General features: G+C 40.3%; 1 protein-coding gene across 3 annotated transcripts; it reads right to left on the bottom strand.

The window, feature by feature from the left end:
• Window positions 1-1,881: 1,881 nt before the first annotated feature.
• Window positions 1,882-22,150, bottom strand: kdm5ba (lysine (K)-specific demethylase 5Ba). 3 transcript variants are annotated; one of them, XM_022197423.2, is made up of 27 exons: window positions 21,830-22,150; window positions 17,359-17,436; window positions 16,833-16,955; window positions 16,533-16,703; window positions 15,749-15,877; window positions 14,387-14,480; window positions 14,166-14,272; window positions 13,904-14,062; window positions 13,644-13,763; window positions 11,972-12,130; window positions 11,348-11,529; window positions 11,011-11,173; window positions 10,668-10,787; window positions 10,078-10,272; window positions 8,934-9,115; window positions 8,364-8,488; window positions 8,092-8,242; window positions 7,552-7,672; window positions 6,966-7,321; window positions 6,154-6,292; window positions 5,871-6,050; window positions 5,632-5,790; window positions 4,030-4,449; window positions 3,810-3,900; window positions 3,540-3,718; window positions 3,148-3,411; window positions 1,882-2,993 (listed from the first exon to the last, which is right to left on the bottom strand). In XM_022197423.2, exons 1-27 carry the CDS (start codon window positions 21,980-21,982, stop codon window positions 2,856-2,858), a joined length of 4,458 nt encoding a protein of 1,485 aa, XP_022053115.2. In that variant the 5' UTR covers window positions 21,983-22,150; the 3' UTR covers window positions 1,882-2,855. The 3 variants fall into 3 exon arrangements, with proteins under 3 accessions (XP_022053115.2, XP_022053117.2, XP_022053116.2); XM_022197425.2 differs by having other exon boundaries at window positions 14,175-14,272; XM_022197424.2 differs by having other exon boundaries at window positions 15,749-15,874.
• Between the last annotated feature and the right edge of the window lie 114 nt (window positions 22,151-22,264).

The raw sequence follows: 22,264 nt of genomic DNA, 5'->3' as shown, positions 1-22,264 counted from the left end.
ACAGTAGTAGCCAAAGTGCTTTCCAGTAGATGAATAAGATTAATATTGCAAATAAAGAGAAATAAATAAATAAATAAATGTGGAAATATAAAGCGAAATAAATAAATAAATACATATATAAATAAATAAATAAAAGGAAAAAACAGAAAAGGTAAAAGCAAAGACAAAATTTTCCTTTTTATTTATCTTTATATTTCCACATTTATTTATTTATTTCTCTTTATATTTCCACATTCATTCATTTATTTATTTATCTTTATATTTCCACATTTATTTATTTATTTCTCTTTATATTTCCACATTTATTTATTTATTTATATTTTGATTTGGCCCTCCTGTGACTCCATAGAGATCCTACAGTAAATTCAATTTAATAATTGCAATCTTAGGGTTAAAACCTGACAAAATTATTTAAAAATGCGAATTCAGTTGACTTACATGAATAATACGGTTAAGACCCAACAGAAATTATAGAGATTTACATTATTAATGTAAAACTAAACTTACAACCCAACTAAAATGTACATGGAAAACCCAATAAATAGAAATATTCCAGCATATTGGTGACAGTGGAGAGGAATAACTCTCTTTTTACAGAAGGAGGCTTCCAGTAGGACCAAGCTCTGGGAGGGCAGACATCTGGCCTGTGCAGCTGCTGCAGAGGGGACAAAATACAAACAATAGAGAAGATACATAGTTAATAATATGCAATACGATATAAAAATGCCTGAATAAAGTGAAAAGGAAGGCCAATAAAAAATGAAGAGTAAAAAAAATAACACAGACAAAACCTGCCGCACATCACAAACTTCAGTCTTTACCACTGAGTATTAACAATACCTGTCTAAAACTCCTTTTTTTTATTAATAAATAAATAGTATAAGCTCCAAAAATGGAAGCATTTACTGCAGGTTTGTTGTGTTAATAAGATGTATCTAATACACTGGCAATAAGGTAAAACAATCTGGATAGCAACCTTGCCGGTAGCAGTAAAACCACTTAAAACAAAAACATGTAGGGATGTGCAAATGTTTACACATACACAGTGATAATTATACTAAATTAATAAAGACACCTTTTCATTTGTAGAACTTGTCTCTCCACATCCAAATGTTACAGCCAGACAAGTCAGAGAGAACAAAGCATGGGAAAATGCTCTTAAAATGTAAATCAGCAGGTGGCAGCGCTGCTCAGGATGTGAAAGAAGAGTTTTTTCTCTATTTGCATACATATGTTACTGAAGCCTAAGATCTTGTAAATGTGCAAAGTGAATACGTGATAGCTAAAGTACTTCATCAGGGATGTAAAGTTGAACATTATTCTGCAGGAAGGATACAGATTGCTTAATGTGTTTAACTTTGCAACTGTTTTACTGACTTTAGGACTAGAGGGGAGGCGCTGGCAAAATCTGATGTTGGGAAATTTCATACATCGTCATTTCATTGATCACTGATTATTCCATATTTGATCTGCTCCCTGGATATTAGTATGGTACATACAAGTTTCCTTTCTAAATATGCAATTAGTTTTTTTGTTTTCAAGAGAACCAGGCTTGCAGCTCCCTGACTGGAAAGTGGCAAAGTGAAGCTGCAGAAATGTCTGAAATCATTTCTGAAAACTATTCATATCATTGCTCACGACTATAAACACATTTGATAGAGCTGAAGTGACTTTGTGACCTCGCTTCATGTCCTGCTGTATCTGAAGTGCTCCCACCTGCTCAGAAGTTTCAAATTTTCTTCCGGTTTGGAGAATCCAATCAGGACATGAGAACAACTGAGGGCCTCCTTTCAGTGGTTCTGCTGTGCCACATATTCCCTTTTCCAGTTTTTTTTGGCTTAAATGTCTGGCATTCAGCCCTGTGAGGATTGACAAGTTGGGTCATATGGGAACAAACGTTTTATTTTTATAATGCAAACTGCAACATATGAATTATATTATTTACTCAAAGGAGCAGGAAAAAAGGTCATATACCCGTGGCAAATAAATCACACAGTCTGTGTTAAATCTAAGTCCAACACAATATTTTCATCCTCAACCATAAAGGGAAAATCCACCCTAAAATAAAATGTACATTCCTTTGATGTCGGACAGTTCATTCTCAGTTTGTGAGCATTATCAAGTCTCGCCCAACGCCAGGAACAAAGGATCCACGACTTTTGCTTTCCTCTGCAGACAGCGCAAACGGGAAACCTGACTTCATACCAAAGTCAGTGATTTTTAAGAGATGTGAGCAAATTATCAGGTGCAAACAGTTGCACATTTTGGATCATTGATCCCTTTCCGTTTCGTGGTGTACACAAATGTTAAGTGAACTGTGTAATATCATAGGATTCATAATGTGAATTCTTCAGGGTTTTTGCTTCAGGAAGGCATTTATCAAAGTATTTCTACGCACAAATATAGCTCAGGTGAAAACTGAACCTCAATTAATCTGTTCAGCTATTGCTTAGATAAATAATATTTACTCTACAAGAGAAAGAAAAGTTTCACATTGTTCAGATGCATGTAAAAGAAAAAAAACTGTTCCAAAATGTCAAATTGACATTTTTTTGGTTGAAAAATCCCTGCGCTGTTGGTTCTTGAAACATTTTACCACATCTGCATCAAGTCTTGGAAAGTTTCAGAAAGGATTAGTTGATAGGCTGAAAAACCAGCCATGTGACAAAACAGTGACAGAAGTCTTTAGTAACTCTGGGGAAAAAGGAAATAGCACCATGTTCACTGAGAGCAAGCCAGAAGGTAAAAGGGGAGAAGCCACAGGACACACAGAGTTCAGGTGTGCACTTCAGTGCTGCGGCTTGTAAAAAAACAAAAAAAAAAACTGCTGATCCTTCAACATCACTTTTTGGTCTTCATTCTCCTCTGTCGTAGTCTGGCTGTGTGCAGCTTATGCAGATATAGTCCTCCTTCTCTGCTCGCTCAGCAGACAGTCCAACGCAGATCTGGTGGAACCACTGATTGCAGCTGCCATCACACTGGACCCAGTTTACCTGAAACGAGCAAGATTTGGGGGGGGGGGGGGTTATAGCATTTTCACTGTAACCTGAGCACAGACAAGACGAACAAAATTTAGTTAAATATAAATATCGGACAAGATGAATACTGTAATTAATGTACTATATGTTGCAGACTGATGAAACGAACCTCGTCACCCTCTGGCTCTCTGCACCACGGTGCTGCACACAGTGAATAGTCCTCTTCTGAATCTGAAAGAGCAGGATCAGACACTGTGTGTGAAGGAGAACAGTTCCTCTTCGACTCTTCACTCCTTTCTTTGCTTCTCTTGGGCTTCTTCTTGCGACACTTCTTGGCCTTCTCGCTGTGCTGAGAGTCGGAGCTTTCCTTGCGCCGCTTCGTTCTTTTGCTCTGACCGTTCACTGCCTCCTTTTTCAGACTGGACACTCCGTTCTACATACAAGTTAAGGATTGAAAACTTGCCTTAGTAAACGGTAAACACTACGTAATGACAGCATACATATGAGGCGCGATGTGCAATGTTTTCTACAAGAGGTGGACTCGGCTGTGTTCATGGTTACCTTGTGGTGGTGGGGGCTTGCTCTTGGAGACTGCTGGTCCTGCTCTGGGCTGGGGGTGCTACGTGAGGGCAAAGGGGCCAGTTTGTACAGCAGGTATCTGTACAGCTGCTCAGTCTCAGGCAGAGTGACCTGCAGCAGGAATCCCTCCACCATCAGCTCCTCCAGCTCAGGACCGAGTCCTGTGACAGACATGATGAGCATCAGAGAATTCAGAAGAGAACTAGAAGAGAGAATGTAGAGCGTGTTTACAGCAAAACCTTTAACACCGACCTTGGAGTGGAATAGACTGGTGCTCTGTGTAAAACGATGAACCATTTATTTCCTGAGTCAGACATGAAGACATTCTGGGTCCAACTCTCCCCTGAAACAATAAAGAACAATCAATAGCTGTAAATGCTTACAGTGTGTCTACAATAGCATAACGCATGACAACAAGCCCTCTGATGATAAACTATATTCATAAGTCATCAGCTGTATGTTTCCTACGGACCATCTCAGACACCTTCTCCAGCACTCCCTCTGTGCAGGCCTGCTGAACTTTGTGCTGCCACCGAACCGTCCTCTCAATGAGGAAGCGCAGAGCGTCTCCTTCTGGCAGGCGAACCCGAATCCTCTGCAGCGAAGCCAGCAGCGGCAGGACCTTGTCCAGAGGAGGTTTCCTCGACCGCTGGCAAAGCGGGCAAAGCCAGGCTTGGCCATACTCGATGTCTGCGGTTGTCGTGACGCAGCCGCAATGGAAAACGTCTCGGCAGAGCTCACACTGCACCATGGCACCCAAAGGGGCCTTTTGGCAAACACAAACATTAAGTGCACAACAGTTTTCAGCAGGAAGAAGCTTGGACTCATTTGAAGCCCTCAGAGCCAATAAGATCTCCATCTCTCTCTGTCGGACCTCTGCAAGAGTGGTCATCTGTGATGAGAAAAAAATGAGATGAAATTAAAAATAATCTTATTCTGCAGCCTGACACCAGATCATGTCTAGTTTATTTACTTGTGTATTTCACATTAAAATGCTTTTTCTGGCATGACTGACAAAAGAGCAACTACGTTTCCCTATTTCTTTTCTGAGACATTTTCCTCTTAGATTGTCATTGCTTTCTGCCTGTCAAAAGACATTTTAGGATCATTTTTGCTCTAAATATGCCTTGCAGGGAGCATTTGCTGTGAAGTTAAGAAAACAGCTTTTTAAGCTTGTTTTAAAATGTGCTTACATAATTTCTTTTGGGTGGAGAATTTAAATATTACAAAAATACAACATTTTAGCATTTGACAGTCAAACATGCTGCTGTCTCAGACAAAGAAGACTCAACACTATGATTAAAGGCTTGTCACTCAATTCTCTGTGCATTGTCTGATTTATTTGTTAACATCATCATTGTGACTGGATGTAAAACTTCCTGCTACAAATGCAGCCAGTAACATGACTCATTTCTAATTTGAATTTTCTGCTACCGTTAACGGCTGTCACCCCTCCCCGCCTCCTTTTCAAACGCACTCCAACAAAGTGAAAGTGTGAGACGAGAAGAGGTTGTGGCTGTCTGGGAGGAGATGACAGACAGATCTTCTGTCATAATGTTTTGCTACTTAAACCACAAAGAGTTCATCAGCTAAACAGTCACCAAAAGAAAACATACAGCAGTGTGCAAATTCTGCAGAGCAATGCTTACTGAGACAACTGGGACAATGTCAAGAATTTATTGACTTTTACCGAGAAAGGAAGCAAAAGGAAAGTAAAGTGTAGGTTATTCTACCAATAGTAATTATTGTATATTTCAGGGCACTGGTTTCAGGAGTGCAGTGCATTAAATATACAAGAACAGCGTGATCCATATTTTGTCCCAAGTGTATCATGCAGTGTGGTACTGGTCTCATTCTGCCTAGGTCTGAGCCATGACTTAGTCACATTATCTTGAGGTGAGCATTTCATCAAGCACATTTTTGGGTCACCCTTTAAACGGCACTTATTTGTAATGAACAAAATAATTTTTTTCTAGCATCAAAGGAACTGTGCAACACACTGCTGTCACAATCACGTGTTCTTCAACCCCAACTAGACTGTGATTTAATTATGAGGAACAGAGAAAATACTCACAGCAGAGGCAGAGTCCCTGCTCTCAGAGAGAGCTCTTTCAACGTCGCATACAGAGTCCAGTTTTATTGAAGCTTTTCTATTGATCTGCGAAGCTTCTTTCATTTTTTTATATCTTGACTTCTGGTGCCCGGAACCTACATCACATCTTGGGCAGAGGACCTGAAAATAAAGCGACAAACACAAATTATCTTTAATAGCCACATTTGGAAAACAGAACACCTTATATCATCTCTATTTACCTCAAGGAGAGAGAAAGGAGAGTTTTTCAGTAGGAATGTCTTTGCGGCGCTTTCCTTCCAGCTCTGAACGTCACTGACGAGGGCCTCCAGCCGACTCAGAGGGTCGAGCCTCACTGGGATGCCCTCTGCTCTGAGAACCAGCTCAGACAGGTTGTCCAGGACAGGAATACGTCCCCCAAGCTGCACAGATGCATTAACAAGATCAGTAAATCATACTCAACCATCTCTGTGTAAGTGTTAAGCTCTGAAAACAACCCACATGAGCACAGTTTGTGTATTTCACCTGGAGTGTTTCAGCTTCATGAAGCCATTTCTTGGCCTTGGTGATGACGTCCTTTAACTGCAAACAGTTGGGCAGATAAGCAGGGATGTTTTCTACTTCTTGTAGGGCAGCGTCGAGTGTTTCTATGCTGTGACGGGGTCTGTGGAGAGAAATGAGGTTTATTAAAAACCCTATATATTCACGTTCTGTATACCTGTTGAAAACATAAGACAGAGCCATTCCAACAACTGTCCAAATTAAAAAAGAAAAAAAACATCAGATCATTTGAGTGTGTCGTCTCTGTGGAGCCATCAGTGGGTTAAGTACTGTCACAACACCATGATCCTCTTTATCCACCATGACCCAGCTCTGCAGACGTGGCACATTTCACTCTGCGCTGTCTAAAGTTTAAGCTGATTTCACATTTTCATACTACACAAAATAGGATTTCACAGTGATTAAATACAGACTTCAGTGTATATTAATTAGGTTGTAATAAGTCCACAAGTGCAACCAACCGGGGATGTTTTTTAAATTCTGCTTAATACCAGAAGTGTTGATTTATGAACGATAAAAGCTTTTCGTAGCTTTTAGAGGTTGACACTCAGAGCAAGTAAGAGGTAAGTGGGGTAGGGTGTTTGAGTAATCACCTGTCATGACTCTAGATGCAGTTTATCATGTTTTATGTGGTAAATTAACACTTTATTCTGACACTATTGTTACAGAAGAAAAAAAAATCTAATATGTGAGCACAGTGAAGTAAGCAACACTAGCTTTAGTGAAAAAATATCACAATGCAAGCGTTAAGAACGAGTGAAGCTGTTTTTCCTTACCTGGCCTCCATGAGGCTGAGCACTCTCTCCTCCCACTGCTCCGACACCGTCAGCAGCTCCTGCAGACGAGCCATAGCTCTCTCCACGGAGCTGTGAGGAGCCAGGCCCACACCCTGGTCTATCAGCCTTCTCATGGTGTCCAGACAGAGGCTGTCCGGCCGGCTGCTGGCTTGCTGCACGGCCTCCAGCCAGCGAGCCTGCTCCAGTCTCTCCCTCAGCAGGGGCAGCTGTGGCAGGTCCACGTCCAGGCCCAGACTCACATCCAGCAGGTCCTGCAGCTCCAGCGGACTGGGTGACTCATCAGAGAGGAGACACTCACTGCGCTGCTGGAAGTCATCCACCCGGGTCAACAGGTCCTGGAGGTCACATCAAACAAGCATTGGGAACTGACATTTAAATACCACAACCTACTTTTTAGAACTCAGTAACTTCACAGAACCAGAATGTCTGTATATGTGGTGTTGTGGGACAAGAAGAGTCTTTAATGTGAAAGAATGAGGGCACAGAGAAGTTTTTTTTGAAAAACTACCACATATCAAAGCTCTCCGCTTAATAATTCTGAAGATTCAGAAAATAACTCACTAACCTTGAGCAGAGGAGCCTGTCGGATGTTACATGGCAGATTGTCTAACTGTTGGACAAAGGACCTCAGCTCCTCCACCGTCAGTTCATTCTGGCTTTGAGATTTTCCTCCTCCAGAACGGTACCTGAAACAGATTAAACTGCTAAACAAACCAGCAAACAAAATGAAAGTTGATCTTCAAATTGTGACATTGGCACCTTTAAAATAAAACAATCTACTCATTGTCGACTGACTGACAAAATGGAGCCTACTGCCAGTAGATGAGCTCTAGTCCTTCCTATAACAATACAATGGAATAAACTCGCACTAAAACGTACTGAAAAACTGTCGCCAGAAAACACAAGCTGGAGAACAATAGGAAGATGATATCACTGATGCGCCATCACATAATTATGTGACATCTAATGTGATTTATTTTGACACAGATTGAGCACGGCTGATGTTTATGGTGTATACTTGATGCGTCATGGTTCATTTTGATTTATAGCAACACAGCTGGACCCACTAACAGTGCTGTATATGGCAGATCTATTTTTGTCGTACCTCGTCTGCCTCTTCCCATTGAGAAGCTGCTGTGCCATCGCAGCCACTTTATCAGCCTCTGATGTGATTGTACACAGCTGATCCAGGAGGCTGGTCTGAGGGAACATCTTTGTTTCTGCTTGCTCCACTAGACTGTGAAGCTCCTCCAAACCTGACCAGAAAACAGCAGATTCTTTGAGAGCAGATTCACAGACACTAAGTCAATGTTTAAATACATTCTTAAAACGACACAAGTATAATAAAAGAATATGTTGAATCGAAATTTAGTGCACCTCTTTTTTTGTTTCCTTTGTTCTCCACGATGTCCTGAACACTGGAGACCCACTCTTTATAGGACTCTGCACGCAGCTTCACTGATGCCATGACGGGGTACAGCTCATCCAGTGCAAACTTGTAACTGCAGGTAACAACATGAATAAAGAATGTGAATACACCATGATGATTTTCAGATTTTCACTTACTAATATAAAGTTACATTTTCCCCTCCTAACACCACTAGTTAAAATGCATTTTTGCTTCAATTTGCTGTAAATTAAAGGCAGCCAGGCTTTGTGAAATACTGTTAGATTGGGGAGTGGCTATTAAAGAGAATAAATAGATAGAAAATGCAATAAATTAATGTCTATAACTGAAATAATAAACAGCATTTTTGTATATGAACACTGTAAATGGTTTCTGCATTATGAAAGGGGTTAACATTTGGGATAAACCTGATGAAAGACTCTCTTAAAGCAAGACTTTAACAGAACAGGAACAGATCCCTCATGATGGTGATAATCAGGATTCACCACTTAAAATTCAGATGTGAATATGTTCAGTTGTTGTGGTTACTGAATACTCACCGGAGTGTTAGGTTGCTATGAGGACAGGAGCAGAGGTCCTGGGCGTGGTACAGGCAAACCATCTTGCCAGGACTGCAGGCACAGGTGACGCCAGACAGGTAGCAGGTGGTCCGACACTTGCAGCACTGCCGCTCCTCGTCTGGGAGCACCTCGTAATCAACTTGTCGAGACTGCACCACACCCTGGGGACACAAATTCACAGTCATTAGAGCTGCTGCAGAGGAGGCACAGAAGCTAAATGTCACATCTGTGCAAACAAAAGAAGTCCCCTGGTGTAAACCTTTAATTGTGATAAATATCTTCAAAAGGTTTAAGTTTTCAGATGATAAATCATTACGGGTGTACAACTATCAAACTGTGAAACACCTGTGAATTTGTGAGCTTTGCTAGAAAATGCATTTCAGTCCAGTCAAAATACATGAATTCTCCTATTTTTTTCTGCATTTGTTCTTCTTTGAGGGTAGCGCTTAAGAGGTGTCTAATGCGGAAACTGACCACATCATCCAGATGTTAAGTTGGTTACCATAATTGTTAATCACATACTGAAAATTAGGATGTTTCTCTGTGGGTGAATCTTGTATACAAAAATTAGGAAAACATTTCTTTCTTTGTTGTTTTTTAAAGAATGTGGAATTCAGCAGATATTTATGAAACTTTAGAACTAAACCTCAAATTCAGTCTGAGACCATGGACTACAGAAAATACACGTAACCATTAAAATGATAACTACAGTTTGTCTTACAATTTCATTTAACAGACACTTCTATCCAAAGCGACATACATCTGAGAGCAGATTCAACACCAGGTAGGTAGGTGAGGCAGCACTAAGGACCTTGCCTAAGGGTCCTCGATGGACACCTGGACAATAATGATGTCTACCGAGCTAATACCAAAACCATTTAAAGATAATCAATGTAAGCACAACATGATCTATATGCAACGGCCGCTACATCCTGAAATAATTAATGAGCAATTTCTATCCTAACTGACGAAGCCAAACAACCATTTGCACTCATTCTAGACCATGGTGGGAGATAATTTCCTGTAATAACACACATTATTAGCAGCAGTTTTCATCCTTGAACTAAATCTGCTGGACAAGCAAAAACTAAACTATAATAGATACAAAGACGGAGCAGCTCACCATTTTGTTAATCTTCTCTCGTAGTCCTTTCTCCTCGTCAATCATAATGGTCATCTCCTTCTGCACCGCTGACGCCAGGTCGACATCCATCATGTCTGCTTTAAGGGCCATGTTACAAACCATCTCATCATGGGAGAAGACACAGTATCTGCTCAGCTGGCGATAGTGAGTCACACACTTACGACCAATGGGCATCTGTCAGAAAACACGGGAGAGATTTAGAGCAAAAACCCAAAAGAAACTATTGAAAAGTAACAACAGTAATAAGTTTCTGTTCCTGAAATCCTGACTTTGCTACCTCGAGTCAGTGTTTAGGGACTGTAGCACTGTATTTAATCATGCTCAGCGAAGCACATTAACAAATCATTTTAATCCTGTTTATTGTCTTCTGTCTGTTTTTAGCATACTGTAGATGGCATCACTGCAGCAAAAAGGAATTCTCAGATAACTGAAAAGGCTCAAACAGAATTTCTATAAATACAACAACCGTTAAAACTGTTGCAAAATTTTATAGGCCAGTGCAGAGGAACCACATTTTACCCAACTTGATCATAAAAATAATCGGGTATTGCGCAAGCTGGTTTTCTTACCCAGTCCATGGTGCAGAAGTTGACAGCTTCAGCAAAGTTGAAACCCTGGTTGAATCCACTGTGGTAAGCTCTGGGGAAAGTGATGACAAATTCTCCTGCACACTGGTTGGTGCGATAGATCTAAAGTGGTAAATGGTTTGAATAAAAAAAAGGAAGGGATAGTCTGTATTAAGATCTGAAAATGGTATTCAGTAAAAAAGCTGACACACTTATGTGCACTATTACAATTTATTTGCCATAGTGGTGTGCGATAATCACATGTCAGGACTTTGCATCGGACACTCGTCGATAAAAATCTGCTGTTGTTTAATTAATAAAAGAGCGTCAACAGCGAGCTGCTTACCGGGACGCCGTTGTTCATCAGTGTGTTTGGGTTCATGATGGTGACCAGCTGGTGAAGGAGGTCTGGCTGGGACTCAAACAGCTCAGGAGCCAGTTTCTTCATGACTGACTCGAGGTGCTCTGCAGCATAGCCAGGAGCCCCATACCACGTCTTTGGCTCCCCCTGCACATGTAGTCAAACATTTTTGTGAAAAAGCACTAAAAAATAAATTATTGTGTATTATAACAAGCTATATTTTACAGGGCTGAATTATTGATTTGTTCAAACCACGTCAGGAGAGACCTGTTGGATTTTGGGTACTATTAGTAAAAGCAGAGTTTACAGGGTGCATTCTTACCAGTGTAGATAGTTGATAGAGTAGCTCCAGTGGTCCTCAATATGCCAGCAGAAGGAGGAGAAGCACATGCCCACATACAGCCACGGTACCTTCATCCCACAGATGTCGGCTGTAATGTGAGTCAGCACTGAGGCATCGAGCACCGGCATGTTGTTCAAGTTCCAGCCGCTGCTCAGGTAATGCTGCAGGTCAGAGACAGGTCTCAACACTCCACTTAACCTCTCACTCAGATGTAAGCCAGAACATAAAACTGATCCTATCCAATAACAAAAACACAGGATCAGTGCTGTTACTTTTCACAGCTGAAAAGAATGTTTTCTTTAGAAGACTTCTTCTTTAGGAAACACTGAAGGATATTTTGAAAATATTCAGAGTATATTTTCCATTCAGTATTATTTATGTTTTCATAACTGATTTCAGATGGTGGGAATGCTTTTAGACATTACCTGATGTATGAACATGGACATTTTTACTATTTTTCATTAAGTTTTAAAGAGGAAAAAAAACTATTAAAGCAACGTTTAAGTTCATTTACTTGGGTTAAAACATCAAATGACCCAGAATAATGAGTTTTCATAGTACAAAAGTGGAAAACAGACAGAGTTCCCGACAGACATATTGTACCTCATCCTCAGGAGAGACTTCAAAATGGCCGTTTGTCACAGGGAAACCACTCCCAAACTCCTTGGAGGCGATATCAGCCCCGTACTCCACAGTGACATCCTCTTCGATTGTGCTGACAAGACGCCAGAACTCCTTCTCCACCAGCTCAGTGGGAACCATCTAAAAACACAACAAGCAATGTAGTAAACAAGACTAGAAACCAAACACACTAGTTGATAAACAGAGACTCATTTCTACCATTACGATGACTTATGGCACAATTCCAATGGAAACTGTTGGCCCAAAAACAACTGGACAAAATTTTCCATTTCAAACCTGTGGTACATGAAGCTGGCTTTTCCCTGCCCCCCTTCTCAAACCACATCCCTGACCTCTGACCTCTTCACATTCATGAACACATTAAGAGTACCCCACAGGATGTGTGCGAGCAGGAGGATACGACAACACCTGATAACACAAACTGCCACTTTCTGGAAATGTGTTATCAAAGCATTCCTTTGTTGCAGACCAAAGTCATAAAGTCAACTCAAACAAAAAGCCGGTTTGTGGTTCGAGTGTAGCATTGTTATTTAGAATCTGGTAAGAAACACAAGAATGGCCCAAATGTATTTACAGGGGCATCTGTGATAGAGGTGGAATTTAAGTTTGAAGATAAGAGTCAGCTCAATTAACCTCTAACTAGTTTGGAAATCCTAATCTCTCTGGCCCTGAATGCTTATCTCTGCCTTTGGCCTGCTATGTTGCCCTTTTGCTTTACAGCCAAACCAACTAACTCTGCAAGCCTACCCTGAACAACACGACTGAAACAGGACCCAACTGTCATCATTTTCAACTGCAATTGGAGATAATGGAATTCTTATCTCTGTAGTGGTGGCATCCCTAAATAACCCTACACAGACACAGTAAACGAAAAACTAATACGACTGCAACATACTTACTGCCCATCATGCCTGTGTGGCACATAGGGCAGCAACGAAATCCTTCCAACCCTGCCTATCTTTAGCCAGTTTTCCAATGGTGCTCCAGCTGTAATTGAGCTTCCTCAGTTCCTTCTCTACAGTCCTGTGCCAGGTTGTTTTCGGGCGCCCTCTGCTTCGTTTGCCTTCAGGTGTCCAGTGCACTGCAATTCTGGCTATGTTGTTACTAGCCTTCCGCATCACATGTCCGATCCACCTCCATCTTCTCCTGGTGACAAGTGTACGAATGTCCTCCTGCCTGGTTTGCCTCAGTAGCTGGTCGTTTGATATTTTCTGGGGCCAGAAGATTCTCAAAATCTTCCTGAGGTTAGCTGTGTGGAAGGATGCTAGTCTGGAGAGGTCCTGTTCTAACAGCATTCTGAGCCGTAAAGGAGAGTGGACAATACGCAGCTCTGATAGATTCTGAGCTTCGTCTTTATGCTGCAGCTTGCTGACCTCCATACTGATCTTAAGCTCATAAATAAGACTGCAAGAATTCCATTTATTTATTAACAAGTTGTCCTTGTAAATATCCCATAAAAGTTACTTTCATACACATATTTTTAACCCATTAAGCTGCTCACATCAGTGGATAATAAAACCTGAGAACAGAATACAACTAATATTATTTAACAAGTGGCTGAGGCATTGAAAAAAAAAAAAATGCTGACAAAGCAAAATGGAAACTACTCAGTAAACAAACGATGCAAACTCACATGAACTGGCATGTTGAAATAATCAGACTTAAAGGAGTCTGCCATGTCTCCAAAAGCTTGGAGGGTGTAGCTCCTGGCTGCCTGCTCAAAGCCAAACGCAACAGGAGGTTTGCCACATTCCTGCAAGACACAAAAAATGGAATATAAAGTTACAACAACCTTTTGGGACCGCACTGTAAAGGTTTATGCCAAAACTGGAGACTATACTCTAATTCCCAATTATGAGCAGACTTCAGATCCCTGAGGATGGAGCTGCACACCTGAGCCAGGCATTTGGGGCATCTCCAGTCGCCTTTGGGAACATCGTGGAGAGGAGGGATCAGACAGAAGATGTGATAGCTGTCATCGCAACCATCACATAATAGCAGCCGGTCCTCAGCACTTCCACTGCCACATACCAGGCACATATACTGGTCCACCTGAACAGACACAAGAGCTGTGAGCTTTACAGTCGAGTTGCAACACATAATAAATGCATCCATTAAAACAATATTTGAATTACAAAGATGTAAAAACATTTACTTTATTCACCAGAGGTTTGCTTATATTATTAAATACATTTTCTTCATATTTTCTTAGATCCTCGTGTTCCATGGGCTCCTTTTTCACTTCAGTCACTGCCATTCTCACTGAAAGACAAGACTGAAGACTCAGTGGAGGCTTTTACAGACGACAATGTTGCTGCCAAAAACACATTACTTTTTATTCATAAGTTCATCAGCATTGTTTGTCTGTTTTCTTACCAGGTTCTGGTTTGACAACATAAGTTCCCATTCTCCTCCTCAAATTGGGCCGATTCTCACAAACCTCTCCACGTTCACTTTTGACACAGCCTCTCTGGAGTCAGACAGAAAGATTGACAGAAATAGTCAGTGTTAAATATTTAGTGGGTCCTCAGAGAGTTATGAGGAATAAACTTGATGAGAACAAAACTAATACGGGAAATACTGGCCTTGTCCAAATAAATGTGTAATCTGTAGTAAACCTAAAGTTGTCTCCCAAAATTTGGCATTCTACAACAAATCACATATTTTAACTGAATTTTAAAACCAAATGTAAAAAATACAGCACTTGCAGTACAAAATCATTCTAAATGCCTTTTTCCTTCAATGAAATTAAAAAAAAACTGCAGAAAGTTTGGATGAAATCAGTAACCCAACCTCACAGCCACTCTGTTCTACAGATCAGTTTATGGTGTGAGATGTTTTAGAACCTAAAGTGATCAACAACAGATCTTAGATCTGAAACTGCATGCAGTGTAAGACCTCCCAACAGGTTTTAGAGAAGTCAATGGACTGTGGTGACCACTCTAAAAGCTTCAGCTTAACTCTCCTGAAGTAGCTCAAGGAAAACTTTGAGATCTTCTTTGGATCAGAGTTCCTTTTTATTTGACTGATAATTGCATCCAGAATTTGCTGATATCTCTCTGTACTGTTTTCTGTGTCATAGGATGCCACACTATTCCTAATCATGAAACACGGCATCCTTTTGTCTCAAAACCTCTGATGACTAGAGGAAAAAAAATAAAAATAAAAATCTAGAATTGTAACATCATCCATCTTGTTGTCTTGTTTCCAAAATGACTTTTGCTTATTCAGATGTTGGTTTATTTAAGACCGAGTGCTGCAGGTATGATTCCTTCAGTCTCTTTGCAGACAAAAATACAATGTGTAGTTTTACGCGGAAGTTTTCTCGGTCTTCGAGCTATTGTTGTGACTTTCATAATTTTCCTTAGCTGCTGTTATTTACTGACATTTAAGTCAGTGGAAAATAGAAACTGGCAGCACTGTATCTTATTATAGCCTTTCCCCTGCTTTGAAGGAACAACAGTCAGTTGATCAGAGCAGACCATAGTTGTTTGGGTGCCACAAAGTCAGAGAACTTATTGAACTCAGCAGCTAATTTCCAATGACAACTACTGACCTGTGTAACAAGACAAAACAAACTAATCAAAGCCAAATAAGTTAATAAAGTTTTGAGAACTCAAAGTGCATGGGCGCCCTAACTTCTGCACACACTTTTAATCTTGACTTGCAGTATATAATTCACAGAATGAATAAAACATGATTCAGATTGCCATGTCTGAGAACAAAGAACAGACTCACTTCAGATCTCATCCGTTTAGCTCGGCGAGCGATGCTGCAGGTCTCCTGGGGCTGGACAGACTGCCGCTGCGGCAGGTCATGAGGGGTGTACTCCTTATCTTTAGTATCATTGGTCAAGGTGGCCTTCTGCTGAATGAGGTAAGTAAGAGAGGAACACCAAATCAAATGCTGTACAAATCTGGCTAAAGACTACGTGACATAAAATCTACAACGCCTCCTAACATAACCACAAATTGCTTTACTTAATATAAAACAAAGGGACACGTTCTCAACAATTTATTATTGCTGTTAACATAAACAAAAATGTTCTTCTTATCCTAAAAATAGTTAATATTGTTTCAACAATAAAGATGGAATGAACCTTTTCATGATTAAAAACAGAAAGATTTTAAATACCTAAAATGTGGATCTTCAAAACACAACGTTAGAATGACCATATTTACCTTTCTGTATAACATGCATATCAAAACTGACGCACTTAAACATGTGAAAATATTGGAATAAGTTGAAAAACCATCAACAGTCAAAGTATAGATAGAATGCTGGTTTTCCCTTGGAGTAAAGAGACGACATTTAATAAAGGGAAAGAATAAAGCGACGGTAATTCTGTTCTAAATTTGTTAAAAAATTTCTCTGAAAAAACAACAAAAAGAACCAATAAGAGTATTGTTTGGGTACAGTATTGGCAAGAAAAGTACTGCCAATAAAATCTTAATGACACCCATCCATACTGGCTCCTGCTGCTCTGCCACTGTGAAAAGAAAATAAAAGTGATGAGACATACGGGCAGATTGGCTCCAGTCTGGAAGAGGTTATATGGGTAGAGGATCCGCTCATAGTGTGCCCGCAGATGAGAGCCAATAGCTTTTCCTGGAGCAAAGCCCATCTTGACGGATATCTTCGTCCAGCGCCGCTCTCTGCAGACTGCATCGAAGCCTCCCTCCTCATTCACCAACTTGAAAAGCAAAAAAATGATGTGTTCAAACTGTGCACTCATGAGTAAAACTCTGTAACATATTCATATGTAAATAAAAGCAGGCATGTGAAAATATAGCAAGTATATGACTAGCAGGGACTTGCACACCTTATTCAGCTGATATAGATCCAAAATCTTTCTTTCCACATGAGGAATTTTCAGAGTGCAGCCTTGGAGCTCCCAGAATTTTGCTATTTGATCCAGGAAGTTGAGCTTAACTCGGGTCTGAGCCTACAAACAAGATGAAACAAGGTTTAGTTATTAAAGCAAACATTTCAGTACTTAATGTGAATAGAAAAGCATAAGAAAACAAGCTGAAAAGTCTAAACAACACTGACCTTTGTACACATGATGTCAACTGTTCAAAGGCCATTTTAGGAAACCCACTAAAATGATCTACTTATCTTCCTACATTGTTCACTAAGATTGATGCTTTGTTTTTTGTTTGAACTATTTTCTCATCTCTTAACGGATATTCGAAAAGTTGTAACTGTAGTGATCTGCATTTTTAAGGGGTGAACAAAGACAGACCTAGCAAAGCAAAAACATGAACGTTTTAAAACCAGAATAAAAATCACAAAATGGCTAGCTAAACAGGGTTTTCTCATTTCAAGTACCACGCTGGCACATGTACCTCCAGTTCATTGAGCCTTTGTATTCGTGGTGTGAATTTCAGTCTGTCAACATCACAGGCAAATGGTGGCTGCCAGTCCTGTGGAAAAAAAACAAAACAACGTCGTCTTAGTAAGCAAAACGAAACTAGGGTTTTTGGTGGCCACACAGAAATAAAACCTCATTAGATCAACTTTTGTCTGCAGGTTTGTTGATAGGTTTTAAAATGTTACATCCGAAAGAAGGAGGCTCTCAGTGTTCTGCATATTTTTGTTTTTTGAAAACAATGAAGCCATTACAGGACCCAAACCAACCCTCTCTGTACCTCTCAGCTCCCAGTCGTTGCTTTCAGGTCGAGATTTAGACATATTGTATGCTTGTCAAATATTCATGACATTTTAGCACTGCAGCGTGGGGCACCAGAATATGCAAAAAAAAGACGACGCACTGAGCTGGAAAAGCCACACAAAGGAGATTTAGGGTTTACTGGAAGAGTTTTCAAACAATGTTTTCCTTGATAACGCAAGAGGAAAAATTTTAAGCATGATGAAGAACTGGTTTCTTGAGAGGCCCAAGGACGCTCACAGCAACTAGTTTAGCCTGTGACCATTTTTAACTCAGAACGACACACAAACAGAATGATGAAAGATTAGCAATGACACAAAAATTAAATCCAAAACTTGGAAATTTCTTAAAATATATATCATGGTCCTTAAATAAAATAAAATAAATTAAATTAAAAATGTCTCATTAATGCCCAGCCCAATGTGAAACAGACACGTCTAACATTAATGCGCTTGCACACCGTTTTAAAACAAACCTACTCATACTAGACCGCGCAATTTCCTGCGAGACTAGAAAACAGGGTGTCGGTGATGGCTCAAGAGACAGCAAGATAATCTCTGTTTTGCATCATTAAATGTGTGACACCACACTGCTTCGAGTGAGTGAGATAATTTACAAATGAGAGACTAACAGCATGTGAAATTCTGTCCTTGACTGTGACAGCAGAATGTGCCATTCTCTCCATCAAGAAGCCGATAATGGTAAACACTGTCAAAGACTGATATTATATTGTTCCTCAAGAGCTGCCATTAGTAGTCTAAAATGTAGAGCTGAAATAACTGTTGTTTTTAGTCATCTTTGACCACGAAGAACAGACAGAAATGCTCATCCTGGAGATAAAGGTTTCAGGTTTCACATTTGCCCTTCACACGCAGTCACACAAGCATTCTTAGACAAACTCACAGTGCATCAGCTGCACAATTTCCACCCCAATTCTGATGCATTCACAAACACATAAACCCTGAATGACTCTATGATCTGAATGTGTGTATAGCTGCAGCTGCTCCCATACAAATTATATTCTGATTACTCTGATGACTATTTTCTTGATTATATATTTAGTCTATAAAATGTGTGAAAACTGTGGAAGTCATCCAGTCAACTGTCTGTGCCCAGGGTCACATCTTCAAATGTTTTGTCTATTCCCCAGCCAAAAAAAATATACAGTAATATTAGACAGACAAAAGGAAGAGGAGGAAAATGCAGAAATGTTTGACAATGAAATGATTTTAATAACATTATTGGATTATAAAGATAGATTATTGCAGGATGGTTACATTTTCTTTTAGGGTTCAGATTCTCAGCTCAGCAGTGTGCTAAGGCTTTATGAAAAACCAGGCCACATTATTAACACCAATGTGAATTTGATGACGTGGACACACTGATAGCAGTATGTACATTTGCTCGCAATGTACATAAAATATTTTTTGCACTTATTGAACAACTACAAAAAGCAGTAACTACACCCTAGAGTGAATCCAGTCTCAGTCCATCATGACTGAAATTGTTGTTGTTCAACCCAAACCACTGACACAGCTCAGTAATGAAAGGGCAATGTGTCAAATTAGCATTCAACATATGCAAACAGATCATGTGACCTGACTCAGCTGGGACTGGAAATTAGTCTACGGTTCTTGATGAGACTAAAGCTGTAACACTAAATGTTTCTTAGAGTTGGCAGAAACATAGAGTGTATTTTTGAAAGTAGCATTTTCTTTAGACTTCAGAACCCACTGCTTGAAGTGTTACTGCAGGATTACTGTGGGCACTATAAAGTGCATCACTGAAGATTTACGGGGGCCTGGACAAGGCTTGTTTTCTTCACAAGAGGGAAATGCTGGTCAGGGTAGGGGTAACAATAGCTGCATTACCACCTCTTTATCATATGCAGACAAAGCAGGATTAGGCCAACAAAACGTTGGTCTACAAAACAAAAAAAAGGATTTGGAAACATACAATTTATTTGCCATCCTTTTGACTACACCAGTTAAGGTTACAAGTGCATTATTGGTCTTGACATGACTAGCAGTGCCCCAATGCAAAATGACAAATACAAGTATTGAAAATTTCACCACAACCAGTCCAGAGACATCACTAAAAATCCTCTGCATGTGTGCTACAAACAGCTACAGTCAAAACGTGACCCGTGTAAACCCCTGTAGGAAATTCTAACCGCATGCTGTGCACCCAGAAATCACTGATCAAAAACAGGTTGTGGTGCAATGTCTACTTCCGTTCCAAAAACTCACTCTTTTTGAACTGTTTGTGCTGGAGAAAAAGTCAAAAAATGAAAGAAAGAGAAACCTCAGGCTAGATCCTATCTTTAAACACAGGATCTCATGAGCAAACAGTGTGTACTTCTGCCAAACAAGCCCCCAGGAGCTCTCCTTTTACACGAACATACAAAACAAGTGCAAAAATTACACTTAAAAAATTGCCTGAGTAGAAATCCCCTCTCAAGAGCTCAGATTCCATCTGCTCAAGGATTTGTTTATTGTTTTTTTTTTTTTCTTCATTTTTGGCCCACACACCACCCTGGAGCCAGATTTTGGTCTGAATGCTCAGATGAAACTGATGGTGCATGCAGATAATTGTGCATAAGCTGTGCAACACAAATGATGGAGTTAAACTTTAAAATGAGACATTTATATACACCAGTGCACACTCAATGAACAGGCTGGGACTAAAATGTTCATGCACTGGTGAAAACAAAGAGTGGGTGGGTAAATGGGCTCACCAACAGAAGCTTATTTTACAATTCAATTTCAGGAGAAAATCAGAGGCCTATCTTTGCTCAAACCTTCTCCTACTGCCTTCTTTTGTTTACATGAGCTGTGCATCTTCAGCCATTGGGCCAGCAAACACTAAAAGCAGTCACCCCACCCACTCGTTTCTGATAACAATCCAGTCCCTTGTACCCCATCCCGTTGGGTTAAACCGTGTAAAATGGACTTTTACAGCTTCCTAAGTTTTCCTAAAGACGAATACCACGTTATCTGATTTCTTACAGATCAAACACACCATGTCCCCGCAACATCTCAATGGTTTTATACTGACAAAGGGGATACCTGCCAGATATTACGTCAGACATGGTAATATCATTTAATTTCAGCTGAATTTGCCCTTTATCTAATTTGCGTTAATGCATGGACACACCCTGGAATAAGGTTCCCACTCCCATCATATCTCAGAATTAGGGTCAGTGTGAAATGAAATTTGCATTCTGGTCCGTTTTGTGGGGAGATTTTCAACTATTATGCTTTTTTTAATTTTCAAAAATAAATGTTATTTCTCTTCTGTGACGCTGGGGAGGTGTGGATAACAGCAGAGTAATCCTCCAATGAGAAAAGAGGAATTAATATAAAAAAACAATCGCTCAAGAGTTGCTCCCACAATAACGACATAAGGTTATTCCGCGAGTCCAAAATACTTGAGTAGAAAAACAATCACGAAAATCGTAATCAAAGTGGATAAATATGATGAAACTGTGATAGAAAGGGGAAACAGAGTGTCCATTACGCGCCGTGTTTGAGCGACCCTTTTCTCCATAAACAGTTGGTCACCGAGCACGTACGTTAGCCAGCGTTAGATGTCAGACAACTGCAGCTTTAAACGGGCCTGATTAACGCTAGCTAGGTTACCTCACACTATCTAAATTCGTCAAATCCTATTGGGGAAAAGTTATGCTTTACATTTACCTAATTTGTTTAAAGGAAAAACGACAGGTTCAAAAAATGTTTGCGAGTTATTTCCGTGCGCAGACTCCAGGAAGCACTTCATTCTGCGCTAACGTAAACAATTTACATTATATTTGCGTACAGGCAAACTTTAGCGTTTGAATTATTTTTTAGAAAACGCCCTCTTCGAGTGGACTTTTGTCATAAATAATTGTGTGACTGTTTTGGGGTTAAAACTTGGCTGGGACACAGATTTCTTCCTAAATGGCAGGTCTGTGAGAGCTTCCCTACCGTTGGAGTGAACTGAACACACTCCTGCTCGGGCTAGCTCACTATTCTAGTCGGAGCCGCAATCCGCCATGTTGAAACCTGTCTAAAAACACAACTTTGCCTGCTAAATTGTCCACAGCAGCCGAGGCCAACATGCCGTGCAAACACCTCCAACAATGACCAAGAAAAAGAAACACTCACCGGCGGTGGTCGGATCTTGCAGATGCCAGTTTTCTCTGCAATTGGTCGTATTTTGTTGATGTACGCAAAAGGGTCGGCAAATTCCTCCCAGCTGGGCTCAAAAACGGGGCACTCCGGAGGAGGAATGAACTCATTCAGCTGCGGTTGAGTCATCGTTGCATCTTCGTTATGACTCGAGCTGAAATATTTCTGAAAGGGGTTCCTCACGCCGAAAATGCTCGCTTTGAACGTCTGTCTTTCAGTTCATGTCCACTCTCCACTCATTGAACTCAAAGACGAATTCTCTAGTTGGAGACGAGCTGGTGACAGCTTCAGACTGTGCGCGTCCGCCTCACAAAGTAGACACCAACGAATTATTTAAACCACCGTCATTTATTTACATAATTCGGTGGTTACATCTCACGTGAAAACACACGCGTTGGTAAAAATGCCACT

The sequence above is a fragment of the Acanthochromis polyacanthus genome, chromosome 5 (genome assembly GCF_021347895.1).
Source record: "Acanthochromis polyacanthus isolate Apoly-LR-REF ecotype Palm Island chromosome 5, KAUST_Apoly_ChrSc, whole genome shotgun sequence".
NCBI classification, from domain to species: Eukaryota; Metazoa; Chordata; class Actinopteri; family Pomacentridae; genus Acanthochromis; species Acanthochromis polyacanthus.
Note: the sequence above shows the minus strand (reverse complement) of the source record. Positions and strands in the feature narration are given on the sequence as shown.

Coding starts and splice junctions, on each gene's coding strand:
- kdm5ba (XM_022197423.2), bottom strand. CDS start 21,982: ATGACTCAACCGCAGCTGAATGAGTTCATTCCTCCTCCGGAGTGCCCC. Junction 17,437..21,829: donor GCAAGATCCGACCACCGCCG/GTGAGTGTTTCT, acceptor TTTTTTCCACAG/GACTGGCAGCCACCATTTGC. Junction 16,704..16,832: donor ATCTATATCAGCTGAATAAG/GTGTGCAAGTCC, acceptor TTGCTTTTCAAG/TTGGTGAATGAGGAGGGAGG.